The 23,512-nt window shown below is 37.6% G+C and overlaps 1 protein-coding gene across 9 annotated transcripts in view; it reads right to left on the bottom strand.

The window, feature by feature from the left end:
• Window positions 1-20,576: 20,576 nt before the first annotated feature.
• The window catches only part of CCDC85A (coiled-coil domain containing 85A), a 204,163-nt gene continuing 201,227 nt past the window's right edge, over window positions 20,577-23,512 (bottom strand). For 7 of the 9 annotated variants that reach the window (XR_006606034.1, XM_013049866.2, XM_004780294.3 and 4 more), the window contains one exon: window positions 20,577-22,392. Coding sequence is in view for 7 of the 9 variants with exons in the window: in XM_013049866.2 (XP_012905320.1) it covers window positions 22,303-22,392 (90 nt within the window). In the remaining 2 variants the exon portion in view is untranslated. The remainder of the gene's footprint in view (window positions 22,393-23,512) is intronic. The other 2 variants (XR_006606037.1, XM_045077860.1) reach the window with 1 other exon arrangement.

Genomic DNA, 23,512 nt, shown 5'->3' with positions numbered 1-23,512 from the left:
TCCGGCTAGCTGAAGTAGTCTCAGCCTGCTACTACTCTGCCATCTTGACTCCTCCCTGTGTACCACTTCTTTATCCATTCATCAGTTGATGGACGTTTGGGAAAGCCACTGTTTCCTTGTTAATTTTCTGTTTGGATTTTCTCTCTATCAATGGAAATGGGGTATTAAAGTCCCCTACTATTACTCTATTAGCATCAGTTATTTCCTTTGAGTTCATTATTAACTGCTTTAATATTTCAGTGCTCCCATGTTGGATACATGAAGATTTAAAATTGTTACATCTTCTTGTTGAATTGTCCTCTTTATTAGTAGATGTTGTCCTTATTTGTCTCTTGTTACAGCTTTACTTTAAAGTCTGTTTTGTCTAAGTATTGCTACTCTGCCTTTTTTTTTTTTTTTTTACATTTATTTGAGGGGTCGATATTTCTCTATACCCTCACTTTTGATCTGCATGTGTCTTTAGGTGTGAAATCAGTCTTTTGTATTCAGCATCTAGATGGGTCTTGTTTTTTTATCCATTCCATTACCCTATGACTTTTGATAGAAGCCTTTTGTCCATTTATATTGAAAGTAATTGATAAGAATGTATTTATTACAATTTTGTTACTTGTTCTACAGTTCTTATACTTTTTCTCCATTCCTTTCTTCTCTTGTTCTCTTCTCTCAGGATTAGTTGACTTTGTTTAGTGACATACCTTGATTCCTTTCTCTTAATTTTTTGTGTATCTATTACTGATTTTAGGTTTGTAGTTATCATTTGGCTTGTGTGTAACATCCTGGGTATATAGCAGTTTATATTAAGTTGATGGTCACGTTAGGTTTGAGCCCATTTTTTCTCTTCCTGTGTTTTGTGTCTGTGTCTGTGTGTATGTGTATGGTGCCATACTTACACCTTTATTGTGTGTCCCTTGACTGATATTTATAGACAGACATATGCTTCCTACTTTCCTTACTCTTGCTTATAGTCTTTCCTTTCCACTCTGAGTCCCCCTTAATATTTCTTATACGACTGGTTTAGTGGTGATGAATTCCTTTAACTTTTGTTTGGGAAACTCTTTATCTTTCCTTATATTTTGAATGATAGCCTTGCTAGATAAAATATTCTTGGTTATGGGTTTTTGTTGTTTTGTTTTTCCTTTCAGCCTTTGAATATATCATGTCATTCTCTTCTGGGCTGCAAAGTTTTTGCTGAAAAATCAGCTGATTGCCTTATAGGGTTTCCCCCTGTATGTAACTGTTTTCTCTTGTTGCTTTACAATTCTCTATTGCTATTAAAAATAAACAAATAAAAAAATAAAATTCTCTATTGCTACATTTTGCCATCTTAACTACTATATGTCTTGGATTGATGTTGTTGGAGGCTCTCTGTACCTCCTGGATCTGGATTTCTGTGTCCTTCCCCAGGTTTGGGAAGTTTTCAACTATTAATTTTCCAAATAAAATTTCTGCCTCCTTTTCTTTCTCTTCTCCTTCCTGGATCTCTATAATGTACTTAATGGTATCACTGAGTTCCCTGAGCCTTTTCTCATCTTGCATATTTTTCCCCTCTTACCTGCTCAGCTTGTAATTCCCATTACTTTGTCCTCTAGGTCAATGAGCCATTCTTTGGCTTTGTCTAGTCTATTTCTTAATACTTCTAGTGCATTTTTATTTCATTTATTGTGTTTTTCATCTGATTAGTTCTTTTTTATCTCATTGTTAGGGGTCTCACTAATGTCCTCTGCTCTCTTCTCAAGTCCAGTTGAGTGTCTTTATGATCATTACTTTAAATTCACCCTCAAGCCTGTTTTTTATCTCCATTTCCCTTAGGTATCTTGCTTCGCTTTTGTCTTTTTCTTTCATTTCGGTCACATTCCACTGTCTCCTCATTTTGTCTAAATCTGAGTCTGTTTCTGTGTGTTTCAAAGAACGATGTCTCCTGCTCCTGAAAGTGATGGCCTAATGAAAAAACATTCCTCTAGTGCCCTGCAAAGCAGTGTCCCCTATTCACCAGAACCTTCAGGAGTGTCTCCTATTTGTGAATTGTATACCTTGCTCTTGTGGCTGAGCAACTTTTTCCTTTAGTCCAGTCATCTGTGGTGGGGTTCTCTTTTGATTATTTTAGTAATCTTTAGAGCCAACATGGACCTTGAACTTGTGACCCTGAGATCAAGAGTCAGAAGCTCTACTAACTGAGCCATCCAGGCAACCAGGCAGTGGGTGTCTTTGCCTGTTGGGGGCAGTGTTTTGTCCCCGTGGTGTTAGTGGGCTAGTCTGTGCACACCTTGGGCTTTGGCTGAGCCAGACTTAGGCATTTTCTAGAGATGCAGTAGCATGGAACTCTAGGGTACTTGCCCTGTGTTGTTTCCTGAAAAGCTTTTGTTGGCTAATGGGGCCACATTCAAGATAGAATCATCTACCTCCAGCTCCGTGCTGGGGCCTCTGACTGGTGTGTGTGATTATCTTTCCCTGACTCTGGGTTGGGAATCACTTTGGAGTGGTGATGGCCACTGTAGGGGCTACTTAAACACTGCCAGGTCTGTGGCACTGCCCTGTTTGGGCTCTGGCTTAGGGGGTACTGAAAGAGATGGACCTGCTGAAGCTCAGCACAGGGCAGAAGTGTTGGGGATAGTGTGGCAGTGGTAATGCTATGAAGGTAAGTAGTTAGTCCCACAGGTGGCCATGTGTTTACTTTGGGTGGTGAGGAAGAAAAATGGCTCTTGCCAGTTTCTTTGCTCCTGGAGAAGTTCCTCAAGGATTTCTGTCCAAATAAATCTCCTTCTCATATGCCCTAGGTGGGGGAATCCTTTTCCTCTCACACACCTGTGCTCCCAAAGCCAAGCCCACTGATTTTTTTTTTTTTTAATTCCAGGTTTTAAGTACTGCTGTTTTTAAGAACTCATGAAATTCAGCTCCCCTGGTCTCAAAGCCATGTTATGGGGATTCATCTTTGCCATGCAGGATCCCCAGTGTGGAGCTCTATTTCTCTTCTCCATGTGGCAGAGTCCCTCCCTCTTTTTGGAGATCCCCACGTGTTTGTTTAATTTCTGATCATTTCTCTGCCCTTCTTACTCTCTTTGATGTGGTCTCTTCTCTACAGCTAGTTGTGGCATTTGTTCGGCTAGTGTTTGGGTTGTACAGTTTATCTGTGGGATAAGGTGAGGCTAGGTTTCTCCTACTCTGCCATGTTCCCCAGAAATTATACCAGTGTACTTTTAATATTCAAACTCATTCTTAAACAAATTTACTTTAATCTTAGCCAGTACTGACCATGTATAAAATTTAATTCCAGAAGTTCCTTTTCTATAAGCATTATAGAACTTTCTTTTTTACATTCAGATTTTGTCCTATATTTTCTCTAACTAGTCTCACTGTAGTACCAAAAAAAATTGTTTTTTTCTTCAACAAAAATGTATTTCCATTCCCTGTACTTTATTTTTATCAAAAACATACATCTTTTCTTGCATACAGAGTTGTTCCTATATTATTTTTAGCAGCGTTAACCTCACATATTAATTAGAATTTTTAATTCTTTGAAGCTTTAACTTCTAGGAAAATGAACAGTAGTAACTGTATTTTCTGTTTCAGCAGCATTTTTTGGACTGGCAAATTTATGAATATATTTCATAACTTTAAGAATCCTGCTTCTTCATAGTACAATCTTTTTAATAAAGCACAAAACATGTTTACATATGGACCCAAATTTATTTTTGGTTTCTCTGTAGTAAGAAAGCCAAAGGTAGATATACCTCTGTTAAGTACTTAAGGTTTATTATTTATCTTATTTGGTAGTGACCTAGATATTCAATGAATTCAACCTAATTCAGCCTAATTCATCACTTAGCAAAATTTCAGCATTTTAGGTTACCAAAACAATTTGGGAAAGCTGTTTTAAAAATTTACCTAGGGGGCACATAGGTGGCACAGTCGTGTAAGTGTGTGACTCTTGAATTTGGCCCAGGTCATGATCTCAGGATCATGGGATCAAGCCCCACACTAGGCCCTGCACTGGGCATGGCACATGCTCAAGAGTCTCTCACTCTCTCCCTCTATACCTCCCTCCTTCCCCACCCCATGTGTACTACACACTTACATGCTCTTTATCTAGAAAAAAATTACTTAAAAACTTATTTTTTGTTATATCTGTTTGATTTACTTGTTCTTAATAATTATGCTTAGATTATCCAAAAAAACTTTGAGACATCAAAGTCAATCATCTTCCCATGCTAATATTCTTTTAAACATTTTATAATAGACATAATAGTAACTTTAAAGCCAGACAAAATAAACTTTTTAAGGCTGATAACTTTGAAGACATGTCTATTTTAATTAAACAAACATTAAATTATTTTGAATATTGAATAATTTTTCAGAGCACAGGAACTTAAAAAACATTTGGTTTAGTTTCTTTCTGAGAGTTTTAGAATGCTGATACTTATTAGTGTTTGCCTTTAAGTCAACTACAAACAACACTTGTATAAATTTTAATACCATCCAGAGGTAGAGAAAATATTACATTTATAACATATGTATGGGCATCCATTTGAACACACAGACCAAACACAACCCAAAATCTTATGCCCTTTGTTTTTCCTATTTGTGGAGAGGGAATTATAGATCTGATTTCCAAATACCTCCTGCTCTTTTTTCTGATTAAAAAAAAGTCCAGGGGCACCTCGGTGGCTCAGTTGTTGGGCAGCTGCCTTTGGCTCAGGTTATGTTCCCGGGGTCCTGAGATCAAGCCTCACATCGGACTCCCTGCTCAGTAAGGAGTCTGCTTCTCCCTTTCTCTCTGCTTATTTGTGATCTCTGTCTGTCAAATAAATGAATAAAATCTTTTTTTAAAAAAAGTCCATATTTCAAAGAATGGCTCTTAGGTTCCAGAGCAGGTAGGGGTAAAAAATTTGCATTATAAAGGCATAAGGACCATTTATGAGCTTTTTTCCCCAGGGGAACATTTTGGGACAGAATGCCTTCTAATCAGAGATGCTAGAGCCTGGGAATAAGAACATGTCTAGCAGTTTGTATTTTTAAAAGGTCTCTTCCTTTGTCCCCTTTTTTCCTTCAGTCATGGGTGATTGTAGACTGTTTATATTTCAAAAACATGAAAGAATGTATAGCTGTATGCAATAGAAAAAAATGCAAGTTATTTTTTAAGAGATTTGATAATATTGCTATTAAAAATGTTCCCCTTAAGTACAAGATAATTTTGTTCTAATATCCTGATCTTTTTGTAATATCTATAAGCATTTTGAGAGGAAAAGGGGAGGTTTTGAGATTAGTGAAGATACATAGGCTTAATTTGTTTTCAGAGTTAGAATTCTGGTTTTGCTGAGATTTGCAAAACAAAGACATTTTTGGTAATTTTTTTCTAAAGAACTAGATTACATGTTGAATATTAAGAAATTGATGCACCATTCCCCCCCCCCCTTTGGTGTAAGTGTAACTTTATTTTCTTTACAGTGCTATACTAGTTTCAGGTGTACAGTATAATGATTCAATAATTCCATACATCACCTAGAGCTCATCACAAGTGTACACTTTAATTCCCATCAACTATTTAACCCATCCCCCACCTTCCCTCTGATAACCATCAATTTTTTCTTTATAATTAAGAGTCTTTTTTTTGGTTCATGTATCTGTTGCTCTTTCTCTTTTGTTCCTTTGTTTCTTAAATTCTACATGGGACTGAAATCATATGATAGTTGTCTTTCTCTGACTTACTTAGCATAATACTCTCTGACTCCATCCATGTTGTTGCAAACAGCAAGATTTCATTCCTTTTTGTGGCTGAATAATATTCCATTATATATCACTTCTTACTCATCTATCAGTGGATACTGGGGCTGCATTCATATATTGACTATTGTAAATACTGTTGCTGTATACATAGAGGTACATACCTTTCTTTGAATTGGTGTTTTTGTATTCTTTGGACAAATACCTAGTAGTTCAATTGCTGGATGGTAGGATAGTTCTACTTTTAACTTTTTAGGAACTTCCATACTGTTTTCCAGAGTGGCTTTAGCAATTCATATTACCACCAAGAGTGTGTAGGTGTTCCTTTTTCTCCATATCGTCAACAATACATGTTGTATCTTGAGGTTTGTTGTTGTTTTGGCTTTTTTTCCCCCTTGATTTTGCCATTCTGAGAAATGAGGTGAGGTGATATTTCATTGTAGTTTTGATTTGCATTTCTCTGATGGTAAGAGACATGACCATTTTTTCATGTGTCATCCATCCGTAGATCTCCTTTGGAGAAATGTCTGCTCATGTCTTCTTCCATTTTTTAATTAGATTTCTTGTTAGCAGGTGTTAAATTGTATAAGTTCTTCATCTATTTTGGAAACCCTTTATTGAATATGTCATTTACAAATATCTTCTCCCACTCCATAGGTTGCCTTTTAATTTTTTTGTCTCCTTCACTGTGCAGAAGGTTTTTATTTTGATGCAGTCCCAATAGTTGATTTTTGCATTTTTATTTCCCTCGCCTCAGGAGACCTCTCTAGAAAAAGTTGCTCTAATCAATGTAAAAAAGGTTACTGCCTGTATTCTTGTTCAGGATTTTTATAGTTTCAGGCCTCACATTTATGTCTTTAATCTATTTGAATTTATTTTTGTTTATGGTGTAATAAGGAAATTCAGTTTCTTTCTTTAGCATGTTGCTATACAGTTTCCCCAACATCAAATACCATTTGTTGAAGAGACTGTCCTTTTTCCATTGGATAGTCTTCCCTGATTTGTCAAAGATTAATTGACCATATTGTTGTAGATTTGTTTCTGTATTTTCTATTCCATTATATTGATCAATGTCTATTTTTGTGCCAGTACTGTACTGTTTTAATTACCACAGCATTGTAGTATAACTCAAGTCTGGAACTTTGCTTTTTTTTTTTTTTTTTAACATGTATTATTAGCCCCAGGGGTACAGGTCTGTGAATTGCCAGGTTTACACTCCAGCTTTGCTTCTCTTTTTCAAAATTACTTTGGCTCTATGGGCTTTTTTGTGGTTTCATACAAATTTTAGAATTGTTTATTTTAGTTCTATGAAAAATGCTGTTGGTGTTTCAATGGGGATTGCAATAAATGTGTAGATTACTTTGGGTAGTACAGACCTTTTAACAATGTTTGTTCTTCCAATCCACAATCATGGAATGTCTCCATTTCTTTGTGTCATCTTCAATTTCTCTCACCAGTGTTTATTTTAGTCTTCAGAGTTAGGTTTATTCCTAAGTATTTTATTCTTTTTGGTGCAGTTCTGAATGAGACGGTTTCCTTAATTTCTTTTTCTGCTACATCATTATTACTGTATAGAAATGTGATAATTTTCTGTACATTGCTTTTGTATCCTGCACCTTGCTGAATTCATTTATTAGTTCTGGTACCTTTTTTGATGGTGTCTTTAGGGTTTTCTGTATATAGTATTATATCATCTGCAAACAGTGAAAGTTCTATTTCTTCCTTAACTACTTGGATATCTTTTATTTCTTTTTGTTATCTGATCTCTGTGGCTGGGTCTTCCAGTACGTTGAATAAAAATGGTGAGAGTGCACATCTTTGTCTTTTTCCTGATCTTAGAAGAAAAGTTCTCAGTCTTTCCCCATTGAGTATGATGTTAGCTATGGGTTTTTCATATATGGCCTTTATTATTAGGTTGATGTATGTTCCTTCAAAACTTACTTTGTTGAGGATTTTTATCGTGAATGGATGTTGTACCTTGTCAAATGCTTTTTCTACCTCTATTGAAATGATCATAGGGATCTCATCCTTTCTCTTATTAATGTGATGTTTCATGTTGATTTTGCAAATATTGAACCAACTTGCAAGCCAGGAGTAAACCTACTTGATTGTAGTGAATGATTTTTTTTAAATACATAGTTGGATTTGGTTTGCTAGTATTTTGTTAAGGATTTTTGATCTATGTTTATCAGAGATATCAGCCTGTTCTCTTTTTTGTGTGATGTATTCATCTGGTTTTGGTATCAGGGTAATGCTGATCTCATACAATAAATTTGAAAGTTTTACTTTTCCTATTTTTTGGAATAGTTTGATAAGAACAGTTAACTCTTCTTTCAGTGTCTGGTAGAATTTGTCTGCAAAGCTGTCTGTTTCTGGAATTCTGTTAGAAGTTTTTTGATGACTGATGCAATTTCATTAGTGGCTATTGGTCCATTCAAATTCTCTATTTCTTCCTGCTTCAGTTTTGGTAGGTTATATGTTTCTAGGAATTCATCCATTTATTCTAGGTTGTCCAATTTTTTGGCATATAGCTTACTACAATATTCTTTTATAATTGTTTGTATTTCTGTGATGTTTGTTGTTATTTCTCCTCTCTCACTTGTGATTTTGAGTTCTCTCTCTTTTTTCTTGAGAAGTCTGCCTAGAGGTTTATCAATATTAATTTTTTCAAAGACCCTTCTGGTTTCATTGATCTATCCTATTGGTTTTTAAATTTCTATTTCATTTATTTCTGCTCTAATCTTTATTATTTCCTTCCTATTACTTCTTTTGGGTTTTTTTCTTGATGGTATCTTTTTCTGGATCCTTTAGGTTTAAGGTTACCTTGTTTCTTTGAAATTTGTCTTGCTTCTTGAGTTAGGCTTCTATTGCCTTAAACTTCCCTCTTCAAACAGCTTTTGCTGCATCCCAAAGATTTTGGACTATTCTCATTTTGATTTCTTTCCATGTAATTTTTTATTTCTTATTTCATTTCTTGGTAGAGTCATTCATTCTTTAGCATATTATTTAGCCTCCATGTTTTTGTGTTCTTTTCAGGTTGTTGTTTTTTTTCCCCGCATTGTGGTTAATTTCTAGTTTCATAGTATTGTCAGTAAAGGTGCATGTGGGTTGCCTGGGTGTTTCAGTTAGTTAAGCCTTTGCCTTCAGCTCAAGTCAGGATCTCAGGATTTGGGGATGGAGCCCAATGTTGGGCTTCCTGCTTAGCAGGGAGCCTGCTTCTCCCTCTCCCTTTGTCACTCTCTTGTGTTTTCTCTCTCTCTCTCTCTTTCTCTCTCTCTGTCAAATAAAATAAAAATCTTAAAAAAAAAAAAAAGATGCATGCAATGACCTTGATCTTTTTGAATTTGTTGACTTGTTTTGAAGCCTAATATGTGATCTATTATGGAGAATGTTTCATGTGCACTTGAGAAAAATGTGTATTCAGATGTTTCAGGATGGAATGTTCTGAAAATATGTGTAAAATCCATCTGGTCCAGTGTGTCAATTCAAAGCCATTGTTTCCTTGTTGATTTTCTGTATGGATGATCTGTCCATTGATGTGAGTAGGGTGTTAAAGTTTCCTACTATGGCTGTATTACCTTTGATTACTTTTAAATATTTTGGTGCTCCCATATTTGATGCATAAATATTTATAATTATTATGTCTTCTTATTGGATTATCCCCTTTAGTAGTATAAATTATCCCTGTCTCTTGTTACAGTCTTTGCTGCTTAAAGTCTATTTTGTCTAAGGTAATATTGCTACTCTAGCTTTCTTCTGACATTCATTTGCATGATAAATGTTTCTCCATCCCCTTTCAGTCTACATGTGTCTTTAGGTGTAAAGTGATTCTCCGTAGTCAGTATCTAGATGGGTTTTGTTTTTTTATCCATTCCATCTGTGCCTTTTGATTGGATTCAAAGTAATTATTGAGAAGTATATTTTTATTGCCATTTTGTTCTTGTTTTCTAGTTGTCTTTGTATTTCTTCTCTGATCCTTTCTTCTCTTGCTCTCTTCTCTCACGATTTCCTGGCTTTCTGTGGTGATATGCTTGGATTCCTTTCTCTTTATGTTTTGGACATGAATTACTGGTTTTAGATTTGTGGCTACCATTCAGTTTGTATACAATGTCTTCTGCACATAGCAGTCTGTATTGATCATTTAAGTTTGAATCCATTCTTTATTTTTCTCCTTCCCACTTTTAGATATATGGTATCCTATTTTACATCTATTTATTTTGTGAGTTCCCTTGGCTGGTGTTTTACAAAAACATTTTTGACTGCTTTTGTGTTTCCTACTTTCCTACTGTCATTTTTGGTCTTCCCTTTCCACCCAAAGAGTATCCTTGAATATTTCCTGCAGTCCTGGTTTAGTGATCACAAATTTGTGTAAATTTTGTTGAGAAAACTCGTTATCTCACCTTCTATTCTGAATGATAGCCTTACTGGATAGAAGGTTCTTGGCTATAGATTTTCCCCTTTCATCTGTTTGAACTTATGCCACTTCTCTGGCTTAAAAAGTTTGTTCTAAAAAAAAAAATCCCTTGATAGGGAGCCTGGGTGGCTCAGTTGGTCAAGAGTCTGCCTTTGGCTCAGGTCATAATCTCCGGGTCCTAGAATCCAGCCCTGTATCTAGCTCCCTGCTCAGTGGGGAGCCTGCTTTTCCCCATTTCTTGCTCCTCTCCCCTGTTCATGCTCTTGTGCATGCTTTCTCTATCTCTGCTATGTTATTCCTTATTTCTGTGTCTACTACTCCTTCCTCAAGTCCATTGAGTATTTTTATGACCCTTACTTTAAATTTTCTATCAAGCATGTTACTTACATCTGTGTCATTGAGATCTCTGGCCATGGCCTTGTCCTATTCTTTCATTTGGGACAAATTCCTCTGTCTTCCCATTTTGTCTAATTCTATATGCATACCCTGTGTGTTAGGAAAATCTGCTACTTCTGTTCTTAAGGGTAATGGCTTTATGAAGAAGAGGTCCTATAGTGCCTTGCAATGTAGTGTCCCCTGCTCCTCAGGGCCTGGCACTTCAGGGAGTGTCTCTAATGCATGCTGGCATGTCCTACTGCTATGTCTTGGTTGCTTTATTTTTTAGGCCAGTTGTCTGCAGTGGCTCTCTTTGCCTGTTGTAGGAGGTGTTTGGTTCCTGTGGTGTTAGTTGACCAGGTTGGGGCCATCTTGGGCTTATGTTTAGTTAGACTACTGATTTGCTAGAGACACAGTAGCACCAAATTGCAGAGCACTTTGCCTGTGAGAAGTTTTCATTGGTGAACAGGCCTTGCAATTAGACTCCTAAATGCAGGAGGGTGGGGCTTTGTGCAAGAGACGTAGATGGTGAATGTTGGTGCCAAGGCTGGCTCCTGCAGGTGTCCTGGGTTTATGCTGGAGAGTGGGGAAGTAAATGGCACCTACTGGATCCTTTGCTCCTAGAGAAGTCCCTCTGGAAATTCTGCCCCTCTGGGACAGTCTCTAAGTTTAGTAAATAACTCCATCTCCTATATGCCAAGGCATTTTCCAAACTGCTGCTTCTATGCTGTATCTCTCATGGCTGTTTTGTGGTACGGTGTCTTAAAGGGTGGGGACTCAGCTTCCTCTCACTTTCTGGGCTCCCCAGAACAGAGCCCACTGATTTTTTAAATTCCAGGTTTAAGTCTCACTAGTTGTAAGACCTCAAGAAAGTTTTAAGACCTCAATGCCAAAAGTTATGGGGTCGTCTTCTCCTTTCAGTATCTTTGGTGTGAGAGTCTGGTTCTCTGCCTTTTAGTGCCTGTGAATACTTCCTTACTTCCAATGATTTAGTTCCTTTGTCTCCGACCTTTTCTATCTATAGTTGCAGAGATTGTTCTGCCAGTTTTCGGGTCATTTTCTGGTTTATTTACACTGATGTGAGTGTTAACTAGTTGCATCTATGGGACAAGGTGAGCTTACTGTTCTCCTACTCTGCTATCTTGCTAGCCTTCTCTGGGTCTTGTCTTTGTATCCATTCAATCACTCTGTCTTTTGATTGGAGCATTGAGCCCATTAACATTTTTTAAAAGATTTATTTTGAGAGAGAGAGAGAATGAGCAAGCAGGGGGAGATGGAGAGGAAGACTCCCACCAAACAGGAAGCCCTATGTTTTACTAGATCATGACCTGAGCTGAACGCAGATGAGCCACCCAGACACCCTGAGTCCATTAACATTTAAAGTTATTATTGATTAGTATGTACTATTTGTCACTCTATTTTCTGGTTGATTTTGTAGTTCTCTGTCACTTTCTTCTTCTCCTGCTCTCTTCCCCTGTGGTGTGATGGCTTTCTTTAGTGTTATGCTTGGTTTTCTTTCTCTTCAGCTTTTCCGTATGGTTGATTTTTGATTTGTGGTTACCATTAGGTTCATATATAACATAGGTATCACAGTTTATATTAGTTGATTGTTAAGGTCAAACACGTTGTAAAAGCACTCACTTTTTACTCCCCTTTCCATGTTTTATATATATGATGTCATGTTTTACATCTTGTCATATGGTGTATCCTCTGACTAATTGTTGAAGATATAATTGACTTTACCATTTTTGTGTTTTAGCCTCCTATTGGGATTATAGGGGATTGATCTATTTTTATTTCATGTTTGCTTTTACATGTCAAACATTTTCCTTTTATAATTTCTCCTTGTTATGGCCTTTTCTTTTCACTGAAAGAATTCCCTTTAACATTTCTGGTAAGGCCAACTTAGTGGTGAAACATCTTTGATTTCTCTCTCCTCAATTCTGAATATCCTTCTTTGGTGGTGTATTCTTGATTGTAGAGTTTTGATTTTTTTCCATTCAGCACTTTGAATAGGTCATGCAACTCTCTTCTGTCCTGGACAGTTTCTGCTGAAGATAGCCCATAGCCTTATAGGGGGAGTCCCTTGTATGTAACTGCTGCTTTTTTCTTGCTGCTTTTAAGACTTTCTCTTTATCGTTAATTTTTGCCATTTTAATTATTATGTGTCTTGGTGTGGACTTCCTTGAATTCACCTTGTTTGGGACTATATGAATCCTGGAACTGGATGTCTATTTCTTTCCTCAGAGCAGGGAAATTTTCAACTATTATTTCTTCACTTAAACTTTCTGCCCTGTTTCTCTTTTCTCATTCTGGGATCCCTATAATGAGAATGCCACTATGCTTGATGTGTGGCAGGTGTCCCTTAACCAGTTCTCATTTTCTTTTTTTGCTGTTCAGCTTGGTTTCATTACCCTGTCTTAATTACGGATCAATTCTGCATCTTCTAATCTGCTATTTATTCCCTCTAGTATATTTTTTCATTTCATTTGTATTCATTTTCATTTTTCATTTCAGTTGTATTCATCTCTGTATATCTATATTTTTATAAATATATATATACACATACACACACATATAGGCATATATATATATATTATATATATATTATATATTATAATATAATATATATATAATATATATATAAATTTTTTTTTTCTCCTATCTCCTGTTGAAGTTCGCACTGAGTTTATCTACTCTTTCCTTAAGTCTGGTGAGTAGATTTATGGCCATAATTGTGAAATTTTTATCAGGCATATTGCTTATCTCCATTTCACTTAGTTCTTTCTTGTGATTTTTGTTTTGTACTTTCATTTGGGACATATTCCTCTCTCTCTTCATTTCGCCTAACCCCTTGTGTTTGTTTCTGTGTATTAGGTAGATAACTGTGTCTCCTGGTCTTGAAAATAATGGTGTGGTATAGAAGAGGTCCTGTGGTGCCCTTTAGTGCAAACCCTCTTGGTCACCAAGACCAGGTGTCCCAAACACCACTCCTGAGTAGGTTGTATGCTCCCTCCTGTTGTGGCACAATTGCTATGGCATGCAGGTGGTTTGGACTGGCCCTCACCCCAGCTATTTGCAATGATCTTCACTTGCTCTGGGCATACTGGGCAAGGTTTGATGACTGCTCTGTTGAGAGTTCTAGCTGCAGCCTCCACAGACTTCCTGTTGGACAGGGTTGTAATTCACCCTGGCTGTCCACATTTAGCTGCTGGGACAACTGTGGTACACCAAAGGGCAGGGTTTTCTCTCAAAGCAGCATTCTAGGAGGCTCAACTACAGGAAATGCAGGCATACTGGTGTGGGGAGTTTTTCCCCTGCTCCTTAGGACAGGAGTCACTTTGGAATGGCACCATTCTGCCAGGGCTGGCTGCCAGGTCTGATGGAGCAGGAGCTGCTTTTGAGCTGTGCCTTTCCAGGTGGGCTTGTTGTGTGGGGAGGATCTGCAGAGAAACATCAGGCTAGGACATGGGGTGCTAGCATGTTAAATAGAGAGTGTTTGAACTGGTTCGTGAAAGAGTCCAGATATGTATGCTGAATAGCTGATATCTGGAGGGCAAGAAAAGTGGTGCCTGTCAGGTTCTGCCAATCCCTGCCCTCCAGCACACATCCTAAGATTTGTCAAACATCCTTCATGATGTATACCACAGGTGGTTTTCAATCTGGCTGCTATACTGTGTCTCAGGCCAAGTTTTTTTTTAGTGTGCTGGCCCTTTAAGGGTAGGGACTAAGTTTCCTGTAATCCTTTAGGCTGTCCTAGATTTAAGCCCTGCTGATCTTCAAACCAGATCTTACAGGGATTCATCTTCCCAGTGTAGGTCCCCAGGGCAGATATGGAGGTCTGATCCCCTTGTGCCTCCATGCTTGTGAAGTCCCTCCCATTCGAGATTAGTTGTGCTATGGGGTTGGTTTTTGACCATGTCTCTGTTCCACACACACACACCCTACCCCCCAGGCCCTGTTGATGTGGCCTTTTCTTTTTTGACTAGTTGTGGTAGATCTGTTCTGCCAGTTTTCAGGTCATCTTAAGAGCTAGTTGTAATGGGTATAGTTATTGCTTCATTATGTTTATCAAACTAGGTGAGCTTAGGATCCTTCTACTCTGCCATTTTTCTTGGATTTCCTTGTATATCTTATTTACAAAGAATTTTGACTGATACTGGTGACAGAAAACTAATCTTGGCTGAACATAATCTTGACTGAATATGTCACTAAGACAGTCACCAAGCAAGGTTTCCTATTGTGGCAAGTTGCAGATATTGTATATGCACGGGTCTCTGGAATATCGTGGTTTGGCCCTTTTTAAAAACTCATGGTTTCTCCAGTGAAGACTTGTGTAAGATCCATCTCCTTAAGGGTCCCCTGGCTCCATTTAAAAACCTCCCTTGCCATGAATTACCTAATTTCATTTCATCCTTTACATGTTGATAAGTTATAGTTTATCCAACCTCAACATGGAAAAAGTACAGGCTATTATAGGATTTGGGTGCTTTGGAGAACTTCTATTTTCCATTTAGAACAGTATCTTTTTATCCTTCTACTCTCTGGCAAAGAAAGGGCACCGGTGGGATGGGGATCATAATAGCAAGCCAACTTTGAGAAGGCAAAAATATTGAGAAACAGATTAAAGCTCTGGGCATCTCCCAAGCAGGGTCACCCTCTGAGTTAGATGTATCTGTGACTCAAAAAAATACAGGTACGTGGCTGTGGCAGAGAGAGAGAATACAGAAGGAGAGAGTACCCTTAAAACTTTAGTCCTCATTGGAAGTGGGCAGAAGCCTGATCAATGCCATAGAGCAATAGCTCCTCGCCATGTGCAGTCCTTCAGTAGAGCTGCTCAGAAAGGAACAGCCAGTCATGGTAAGATCTTCACTTTGGATCAATGTGTGGGTTGAGAATGTTTCACTCACCTCTCCTGTGGCTCAAACCCCATTTTGACTAAATGGTAAGCAGAGGAACACCACGTTTGCCAGCTTACTGTCTTTAGAAATGCTGGTGTCAGTAGACCCTGTAAATGCCCACACCCCTATTCTATGGTGGGCTTTTGCGGCCTGTACAGAGGGAGTAGGAGAAATTCCAATTCATGTCTCATAAGGGTCTACAGATGGGTCCAGTTGGGGCAACTTGCCCCTATGGACCACATTCCTCATCTTCCCAATACTGATACCATCTGGAGGAAACAGGGGTGCAGTGGGCTGAATGCAGAACTGTTTGGCTAATGATCACTCATGAGCTCTATCCATTAACCCTTGGCTTTGATAGTTGGGCTATTCTAAGTGATGAACCCTATGGCTTGGACAATGAAATATACTAAGGGATGGATGTTCATGATTAAGCCTTTGTGGAGTCAGGATAGAGGGAAAGACATTTGGGCTTGCCTGTAAAAGCCTAAGGCAGTCTTCAGTGCCTTCCATGTCCTGGTTCATAAGGCACTAACAATTCTTGGCAGTCAGGAAACTGATGCCCTAGCCCAAGTATAAGCCCTAGCAACTGACCCTTCAGTAGACAGAGCAGACTCGGTATAGAATAAAAACGTCTACCATAGCAGCCTGGTGGGATGGCATATTGCCAAGGATGCCAGATTACCCTTGAAATACATGACTGGGTTTATGGACTAACACGATAAATGTGTTCTAAATGATCCTCAAGGCAACTACCAAAAGAATCTGAGTCCATTCACCTCAGTTCCCAACTGGTGAGGGATCAGTAGATTGATTATATTGACTCTCTTTCCTCTGGGCGAAGGTTATAAATATGTCCTGGTTTGTGTGGACACTGTATCTAGCCTAACCCAAGATTTCCCCTGTTGCCATGCAAACCAGGCTGCCATTATTAGGGGACTAGAGAAACTGAGTACCATGTACAAATACTCTAATCAAATAGATGGTGATCAGGGTCACATTTCAAAGGTCATGATATATAAGACTGGGCAGTCTTCCCTTACTATTGAGATTTTGCCTCAGCACTTTTTACCTTGTTTCCCAGATGGACTGGAGGAAGGGGGGAGGGGTCAGGAAAAGTAGATGGAAAATAAACCTAAGGAATGAGGAAGGACTTGAAGCCCCATTTGCTAGTTTCTTTTTATCACATAAAGAGAATATAGAATCTTTTTTTTTTTTTAACAGTGGTTAAAGGAATCACTTGTTTAGACACACTGTTTATTTCAATAAAATAAAGCTATTGCATCTTCCAATTTGCTGTATTTGGAGACCATATATCCAAGCCATAGCACATAGAGTATATAATTTTATTGAGTAAGATTTTGGGCAGTCTGTAACAGAATCCTAAATCAAACTAGTTTACAACAATAAGGAAAAATTCAATCTATTTGAAAGTCCAAAATCAGAGTGGACCCAAGACAAGGGATAATCAGTGTTTCAGGCCACTTTTCTCCACTATTCTCTCTTGGCTTTACCTTTTCCTATATGCTCAGGATGACTTTTCTAATGGCAGCCCACGTGACTATAGGCAACAGAAAACACTTAGCACATCCCACACTAGACAGGAAAAAAACCTCTCCCCTACTCATCCAGTAGAATTTCTTCCAAGTTTAAATGAGCCTTGTTAGGTCTTATAGCCATATTGGACCACAGGAATGCCATGTGTTGATTGGCTTAACACATGCCATGTGTTGATTGGTTTCTTGAGCCAAATATTAGCATGTAGGAAGAGCCTACAAAGGCCAGCTTTGATTCTAGGCATTAATCAAGATTCAGCTCTGGAACTGGAAATTACTTCTGTGGATTCACTTGAACAATGTGGGGAGGGATATGTTTCTAAAACAAAGGAGGGCTCTCTTAGGAGGAAAAGCAAAATAAATCCTGGGTATCATTCAGTGTGTTCATTGTTTGAATACAAGGGCTAGACTGAGCCTGGGAAATGGTGATGGTTAAAAAAAAGAATACCTTAGATACTGTTAACTTGGTCTATCAGAAACCCATTCCTATCTAACCTAGATTACTACAAAGGGAAAACACTCTTTTTTTAAAATAAGGCCTCTCTGAAATGCCATTGTAAGCTCATGTATGTTGGCCCAAATCCCGTAACGAATCCATGGAATCAAAGGCCAATTTCAGATACTTTCTGCTTCTATAAATTGCATTCCCAATTAGCATATGAATGTTTCCCTGGACATTATGATGTTGTATATTGTATACTATCACTTCAGAACAGGATCTAGAAAACTAAGGGTCCTAGAATGGGAAAGGGACAGTCTTCTTGGTAATGAGACCAGGTGGAATTATAACTTAGGCATGGAAACTATAAAAAAAAAAACCCACTGTAAAAATAAGAGGATTTTGTGTTTTAAAGGGACATTCTTAAATCTCAATGAAATGAGACTACACGTCATGTATGTTTTATTGTTACTTTCAAAAGGTTTTCAGATAGCCTTATGACATTAAAACTTAAAAGAAGGCACAGTCATTAAGTGTCTGCCTTTGGCTCAGGTCATGATCCCAGAGTCCTGGGACTGAGCCGCGTATCGGGTTCCCTGCCTGGCAGGAAGCCTGCTTCTCCCTCACCCACTCTTCCTGCTTATATCCTTCTCTCGCTCGCTCTATTAAATAAATAAATAAAATCTTAAAAAAAAAATTAAGGCAATTAAAAAACAGCTCTGAAGAGAAGGATGGAAGAATGAAGGAAAATGGTAGAGGAAGTAAGAGAAGGCACTATGGAAACAATAGTAGCCATTTCTCTTAACTTTCAGACTTTTAAAAATCTTCTACTAAATTTTGGCAAAATTTCTTGGCTTCAAGCCTGCTGAATTGTTCTCAGCAGTGTCCTTTCTACTATACAGCCAATGTACTGAGTTTTTCATGGTAACATTCTCAGGATGTGAAATTAATTCATTATAATGAATGCAGTATTTATCTTTTTTTTGAGAATACTGGTCATAGTTGTGAAATTCTCCTAACTTTAATTCTTTTCCTTGGTATATTTTCATTAAGTTGTGTGTTTCTGATTCATAGTCATGGCTTCCCACCAATATTGGGTGATTCTTGGTTGCATACCCATCTTAGTATAGATATTTCCTCATTAACATGCTGTTTACCACACAACTTGCTTGAAGAAATGGCTCAGGATATTGTGTTTTGGGAGATTCCTAACCCTGAGTGTGGGGGACAGTGGGATAAACTTCTAGGCAGGCTGTGTCAGTACCTAATGATCTGGGCACAGAGGGTCCTTTTCCTCTCGTTGTTTGACAAGTGGAAGACTTTGCCCTGTGCCTCCACTTCCCATTATCTCTGCTTCTCTACTCCGGCCTAGGAGAAATTATCCTTTGTTCTCTATTTGACCCAAGGAGGGAGCGATTATATGCAGGAATCAAAATGCCCAGCTACTGTCAGTTGCCCCAGAAGCCCATGCAATGCAGGTTCAAAGTCTGCCTAATTTGGAGTACCCTTGCAGCCATTCTATTAACAACAATACCTTCCATCATGTACTTGGAATAATGAATCCATTGTTTCAGCCAGATATTGTTTGTCTTTCATTTTCCAAGAATTTAATTGTTGGTTCACAGAATACACTATTTGTTATGTTCTTGTGAGATTATAATTTAAATAACTCTTCTACCATTTTTGGATTTTAAGACAAGAGGAGGGGGCTATTGCTGATATTCCACCATTTTGAAGTAAAAGTCTTTATTCTCAAAATGTTTTCAGGGATATGAAAAATACAGTTTTAAGTAAAGTTGTGGAAATTTTGTTTTTCAGGCTTAATCATTCCTATGAGAATCAGACCATTATCCCTTTCTTCCCATTTCCACCATGACCATCTGTGATTGGCCAGGATAAGGTCTGAGGATATATAGGTTGGATGATCTACAGAAAACAGAGCTTGAAAGTGTGAACCGTGCAGCTAGAATCTCTTTATGTGGTTAATAGACCTTTCATGTTGATGTGGTTCCCTCCTAGCCTAATGGTATAACATTGCCACAGCTCATGGGTCTAAGCTCCTATGTCTTGGAGGTCTCATCATTGCACCTTGTGGACTGTCAAGACCACAAGCTTTGGAACTATGGAGACTCTAGAGAACCTTACAACAAGGCAATGAGATAGATGTTCTCTCTTTTCAGCATTTTAGGACACAGAGTCTCAGCAATGTTAAGTTCTTTGAACTCCTAGCACTAATTACAGAGTCGAATGCTGAACTTGCTGGTCCAAAGTCTGCTTTGCTAAGCCAAAAAGCCTTTCTTCAGTGCTGGACTTAGTAAAGCATACTAACGTTATGTTGGCTCCAGCCATTGTGATGTATGACACACTCCCGTCTGGTGATATATTACTGGATGTCACATCAGTTCTGAATTTTCTATTGTGCCTTGAGCATATGGTAAAAATGTAAAAGGCATTCATTTGAAAAGCTTAGATTATGATTGTCAGTCTGTCAGCTTCAAGACCGGTAATAATATTCTGCCAAGATGTATAAATTAACCTTTGTTCCAGAGAAAAGGAGATCATAAACTGGTCACAGAATGCCACACATTTTTATTGATAAACATATTAGGTAAAAGCAAGATTCAGGTCATGGACTGTCTATTACGTCAGTTAAAGTTGGGGCTAATGCTCAGTGTAGGAAGCCTTTTCCTGTCTTCTCAGTGGTCTCCTAGGAGTAGGTGTGTTCTCTGAGCATGTGTGTGTGTGTGTGCACTTGCCAATTTAGGTCTTGGTCTTATAGGTATATATGTTCCTTCAATACTGAGGCCAAGTTTTCCACTCTGCAATATCTCCCTTTAGTATATTTCCTCCTATCGATGGTTTTAACAATAATTGAATTCAATTCAATCTATGTGAATTATAACAAGTGAAAGATTTTATAACACTGATTTTTAAATATTCTTAAATATGATTCTAAATTTTTAACTACATTATAATAGAGAACAGTGTGATCTGAGTAACTGGAATATTAAATCCCTCATTTTGAACACATTTTAAAAGATTTGTTTTATATTTAAGATAATGAATCATCCATATTACCATCGTTAATACTATCATACAGGAACATGATGATACTTAGTGACTATTAGAAATCTACTCAATGTAGGAAAACATTTTGAAGGAAAAAAAACCACTGAGATTAAATAATTTATTACCATTGCTAAGATGAACACATATACTTGATAATTTTATGCAGAACTTTAAAAAAATAGTTTTAATACAGTATCAAAATTTACACAAGTATTTTGTCAAAAGACCAGTGTTCCTTGTATTAGCTCTCTGCAGTGTCTACTGCAGGCACAAAAACTTGTTTTAAATGTCTTCAGAGCGTAGGAATACAACAATTTAAGGATGAGAGCTTTTCTACAAGAGAAGGTATAAATATAGCAAGCAGTTTTCTTTTACAGAGTAATAATATAACATTTCAAAAGAAAGATGAGCTTAACTGATAACCCAATTACAATAATTAGATAATTCTATAGTAAATTAATTCATAAATATTTTCAGAAAACAGAGGGCTGTTTTTTCATCACAGTAACATTTTAAGAAGTGTAACGAAATTCCTTCACATTTCTTCACCAATAACAATTAATACTGTAATGAGTCCATTTAAAAACAACAGCAACAATGAATATCTGCTATGAAGCCAATCTGAGTAATTTAGAAGAAATCTAAAAACTGGGAATTGTTGCATTCCTACTTTTATAATCATAAACTACAATAAAAACTTAGCATTCTGTCACAGGCCTCTTGCACATTCATACAAGAAACTATCATTGCATCTGAAAAAACACAATACCTATCATAGCATTTCCAGTACACACAGTCTAATATTATGTGTATATATATATATATATATATACCAAAAATAAGAAACTAAGCAAAGCTAGCACACCTCGTTTTCAAACCTCAAGCAATCTGAACAAGAGCTTTTAGCCTCAATGAAGGACATGCGTCAGTTTCATAAAACTGGTAGCTGCTGTAGGCAAAGAAAGCTTTTTCATAAATGCGGTGCAGTATTTTAAAGTTTACATAAAGTTTATTAAATATAACAGCAGATCTAGAAACTAAATTGTAGAAATTGACATCTCACAGCTGGAAACACTTAGAAAAATTATGTTTGCTTGTTCTTTAATTGGAATTAATATTAACATCAATGGATACACTGAATGAATATGGAAGTTGGTATAGCCCCAAGATGTGTCTTCATGAATATAGCAAGATTAAAAGAAAAGCTATATTTATCCCGATCCCTTAAAATAAATGGTACTCTCTGATATGCACTCTACAAAGTCTTGCTACGCTTCTAGCTGGTAAAGAGAATTTATATAGTATTTTTAGCACCTCAAAAATCAAAACAAATATCCCAGAAACCTTATCTTACATTCAAATTCATTATGCATCAGGAATTCATAATTGTTGACTATAATAGAAGAAATAGGTGCCTGCCTCTCAAACTTGGAAAGCTGGAAGACACCTCTTCCTCAACACAGTGTGGTCGAAAAGTCCCACCGTTCTGTGCAATGAGTCAACTCCACCAAACTGGATTCTTCCAATCATGCAGGTTTCCCAGTGACAATCTTAGATCTGAGGAGTCAAAAACATTTTAGTTCTAATGAAAATACTGGTACCCAAATGGTAATTTTCAAAGCTGTCTGAAATTGACTTGAGATGAGCTGTTGTGGACATGGAAATGAGAGATGAAATACAGTGTCAGTAATACTAAAGGTTTTAGAGGGAAAATATGTGCAATGTACAATCACTCCAGGTTATTCAATGAGTCCAGGTTTGTGGAAACCCACTTTTTTCTTCTTTTATCTCTCTCTGGCAGTGGTGATCTCTTGTTTGAAAGACTGCCTTTCACATCGGTCCTTTGTACTGGTTTCCAGACAAATGTTGCCTAATCCCAGGACAGGAACCTGCAGCATCTCCAAGTTTCCTCCACACAACCTTGAGAAAGGTAAAATTAAGTAAGTAAGTAAGTAAAAATAAGGGTCATGATTGCCCCTCCACAAAGAGAGTTGCGGTTTTTAAATGGGGATCTATGAAGGGGCAAAGAGAAATGTGAAGACGAGACAAAATATCTCCATGAATGAGCTCAACCACAGTGAAATGTGATGGAAGTTTCTAAATCACAAGAACTGCTCAGTAGAGGGAACTATTATGCATTGTCCACAATGAGGGTCGAAATTAAAGAATGATGTACCAACTTACTCTAGGTACATGGGTGGTCCTCAACTCCAGCTGTACACTGTGCACTTGAAGCTTACACAGTAAGTCCCACTCTCAGATTGACTGTACTGGTAGAGGGGAGGCATGGTCATCTGTATTTTTAAAGCTCCTAATATAATTCTGGATAGCCATAACTAAGAACACATGAGCAAAATCATGCTAGTTTCTATATCCTACATCTTGAACCAGGGATACCAAAATGTTTACTCCACCAAGGAAAGGAAGTTTTTGTTCTTGAGCTATTTTAAGCCCTGAGTTACTAGCCTTAGGCCACTAGTAAATTTCCCCGGTTGTTCCTACAGAGTTGGGGGTGGCCCCCTTGGTCATAAATCTTAGCTACCAAGTAGTACACTCTCTCAGATTATCAAAGCAGAGAGCATACAAATGGAGAAATAATACTAAGAATAAATTCAAGAATCACCAAATAGATACAATTCTGTCAAAAATTGGGTCATTTTAGAAAGACGATAGCAAAAGGTGAGATTAAGAAACCAAAGTAAGGGCGCCTGGGTGGCTCAGTGGGTTGAGCCGCTGCCTTCAGCTCAGGTCATGATCTCAGAGTCCTGGGATCGAGTCCCGCATCGGGCTCTCTGCTCAGCAGAGAGCCTGCTTCCCTCTCTCTCTCTCTCTGCCTGCCTCTCCATCTACTTGTGATTTCTCTCTGTCAAATAAATAAATAAAATCTTTAAAAAAAAAAAAAAAACCAAAGTAAAACCCCTGAATACACCGATGATATACCAATATGCTAATTGGAAAATGTACTCCCTTCCCCCAATTAACGGTCATAACCCTCTTTAGGGTGATTCACTATAACGATTATTTTCAGATTGATTAATTC

Source organism: Mustela putorius, unplaced genomic scaffold (genome assembly GCF_011764305.1).
Source record: "Mustela putorius furo isolate JIRA1106 unplaced genomic scaffold, ASM1176430v1.1 tig00000224_pilon_pilon_pilon, whole genome shotgun sequence".
In the NCBI taxonomy this organism is placed as follows: Eukaryota; Metazoa; Chordata; class Mammalia; order Carnivora; family Mustelidae; genus Mustela; species Mustela putorius.
This window is presented reverse-complemented; position numbering and strand designations above follow the sequence as displayed.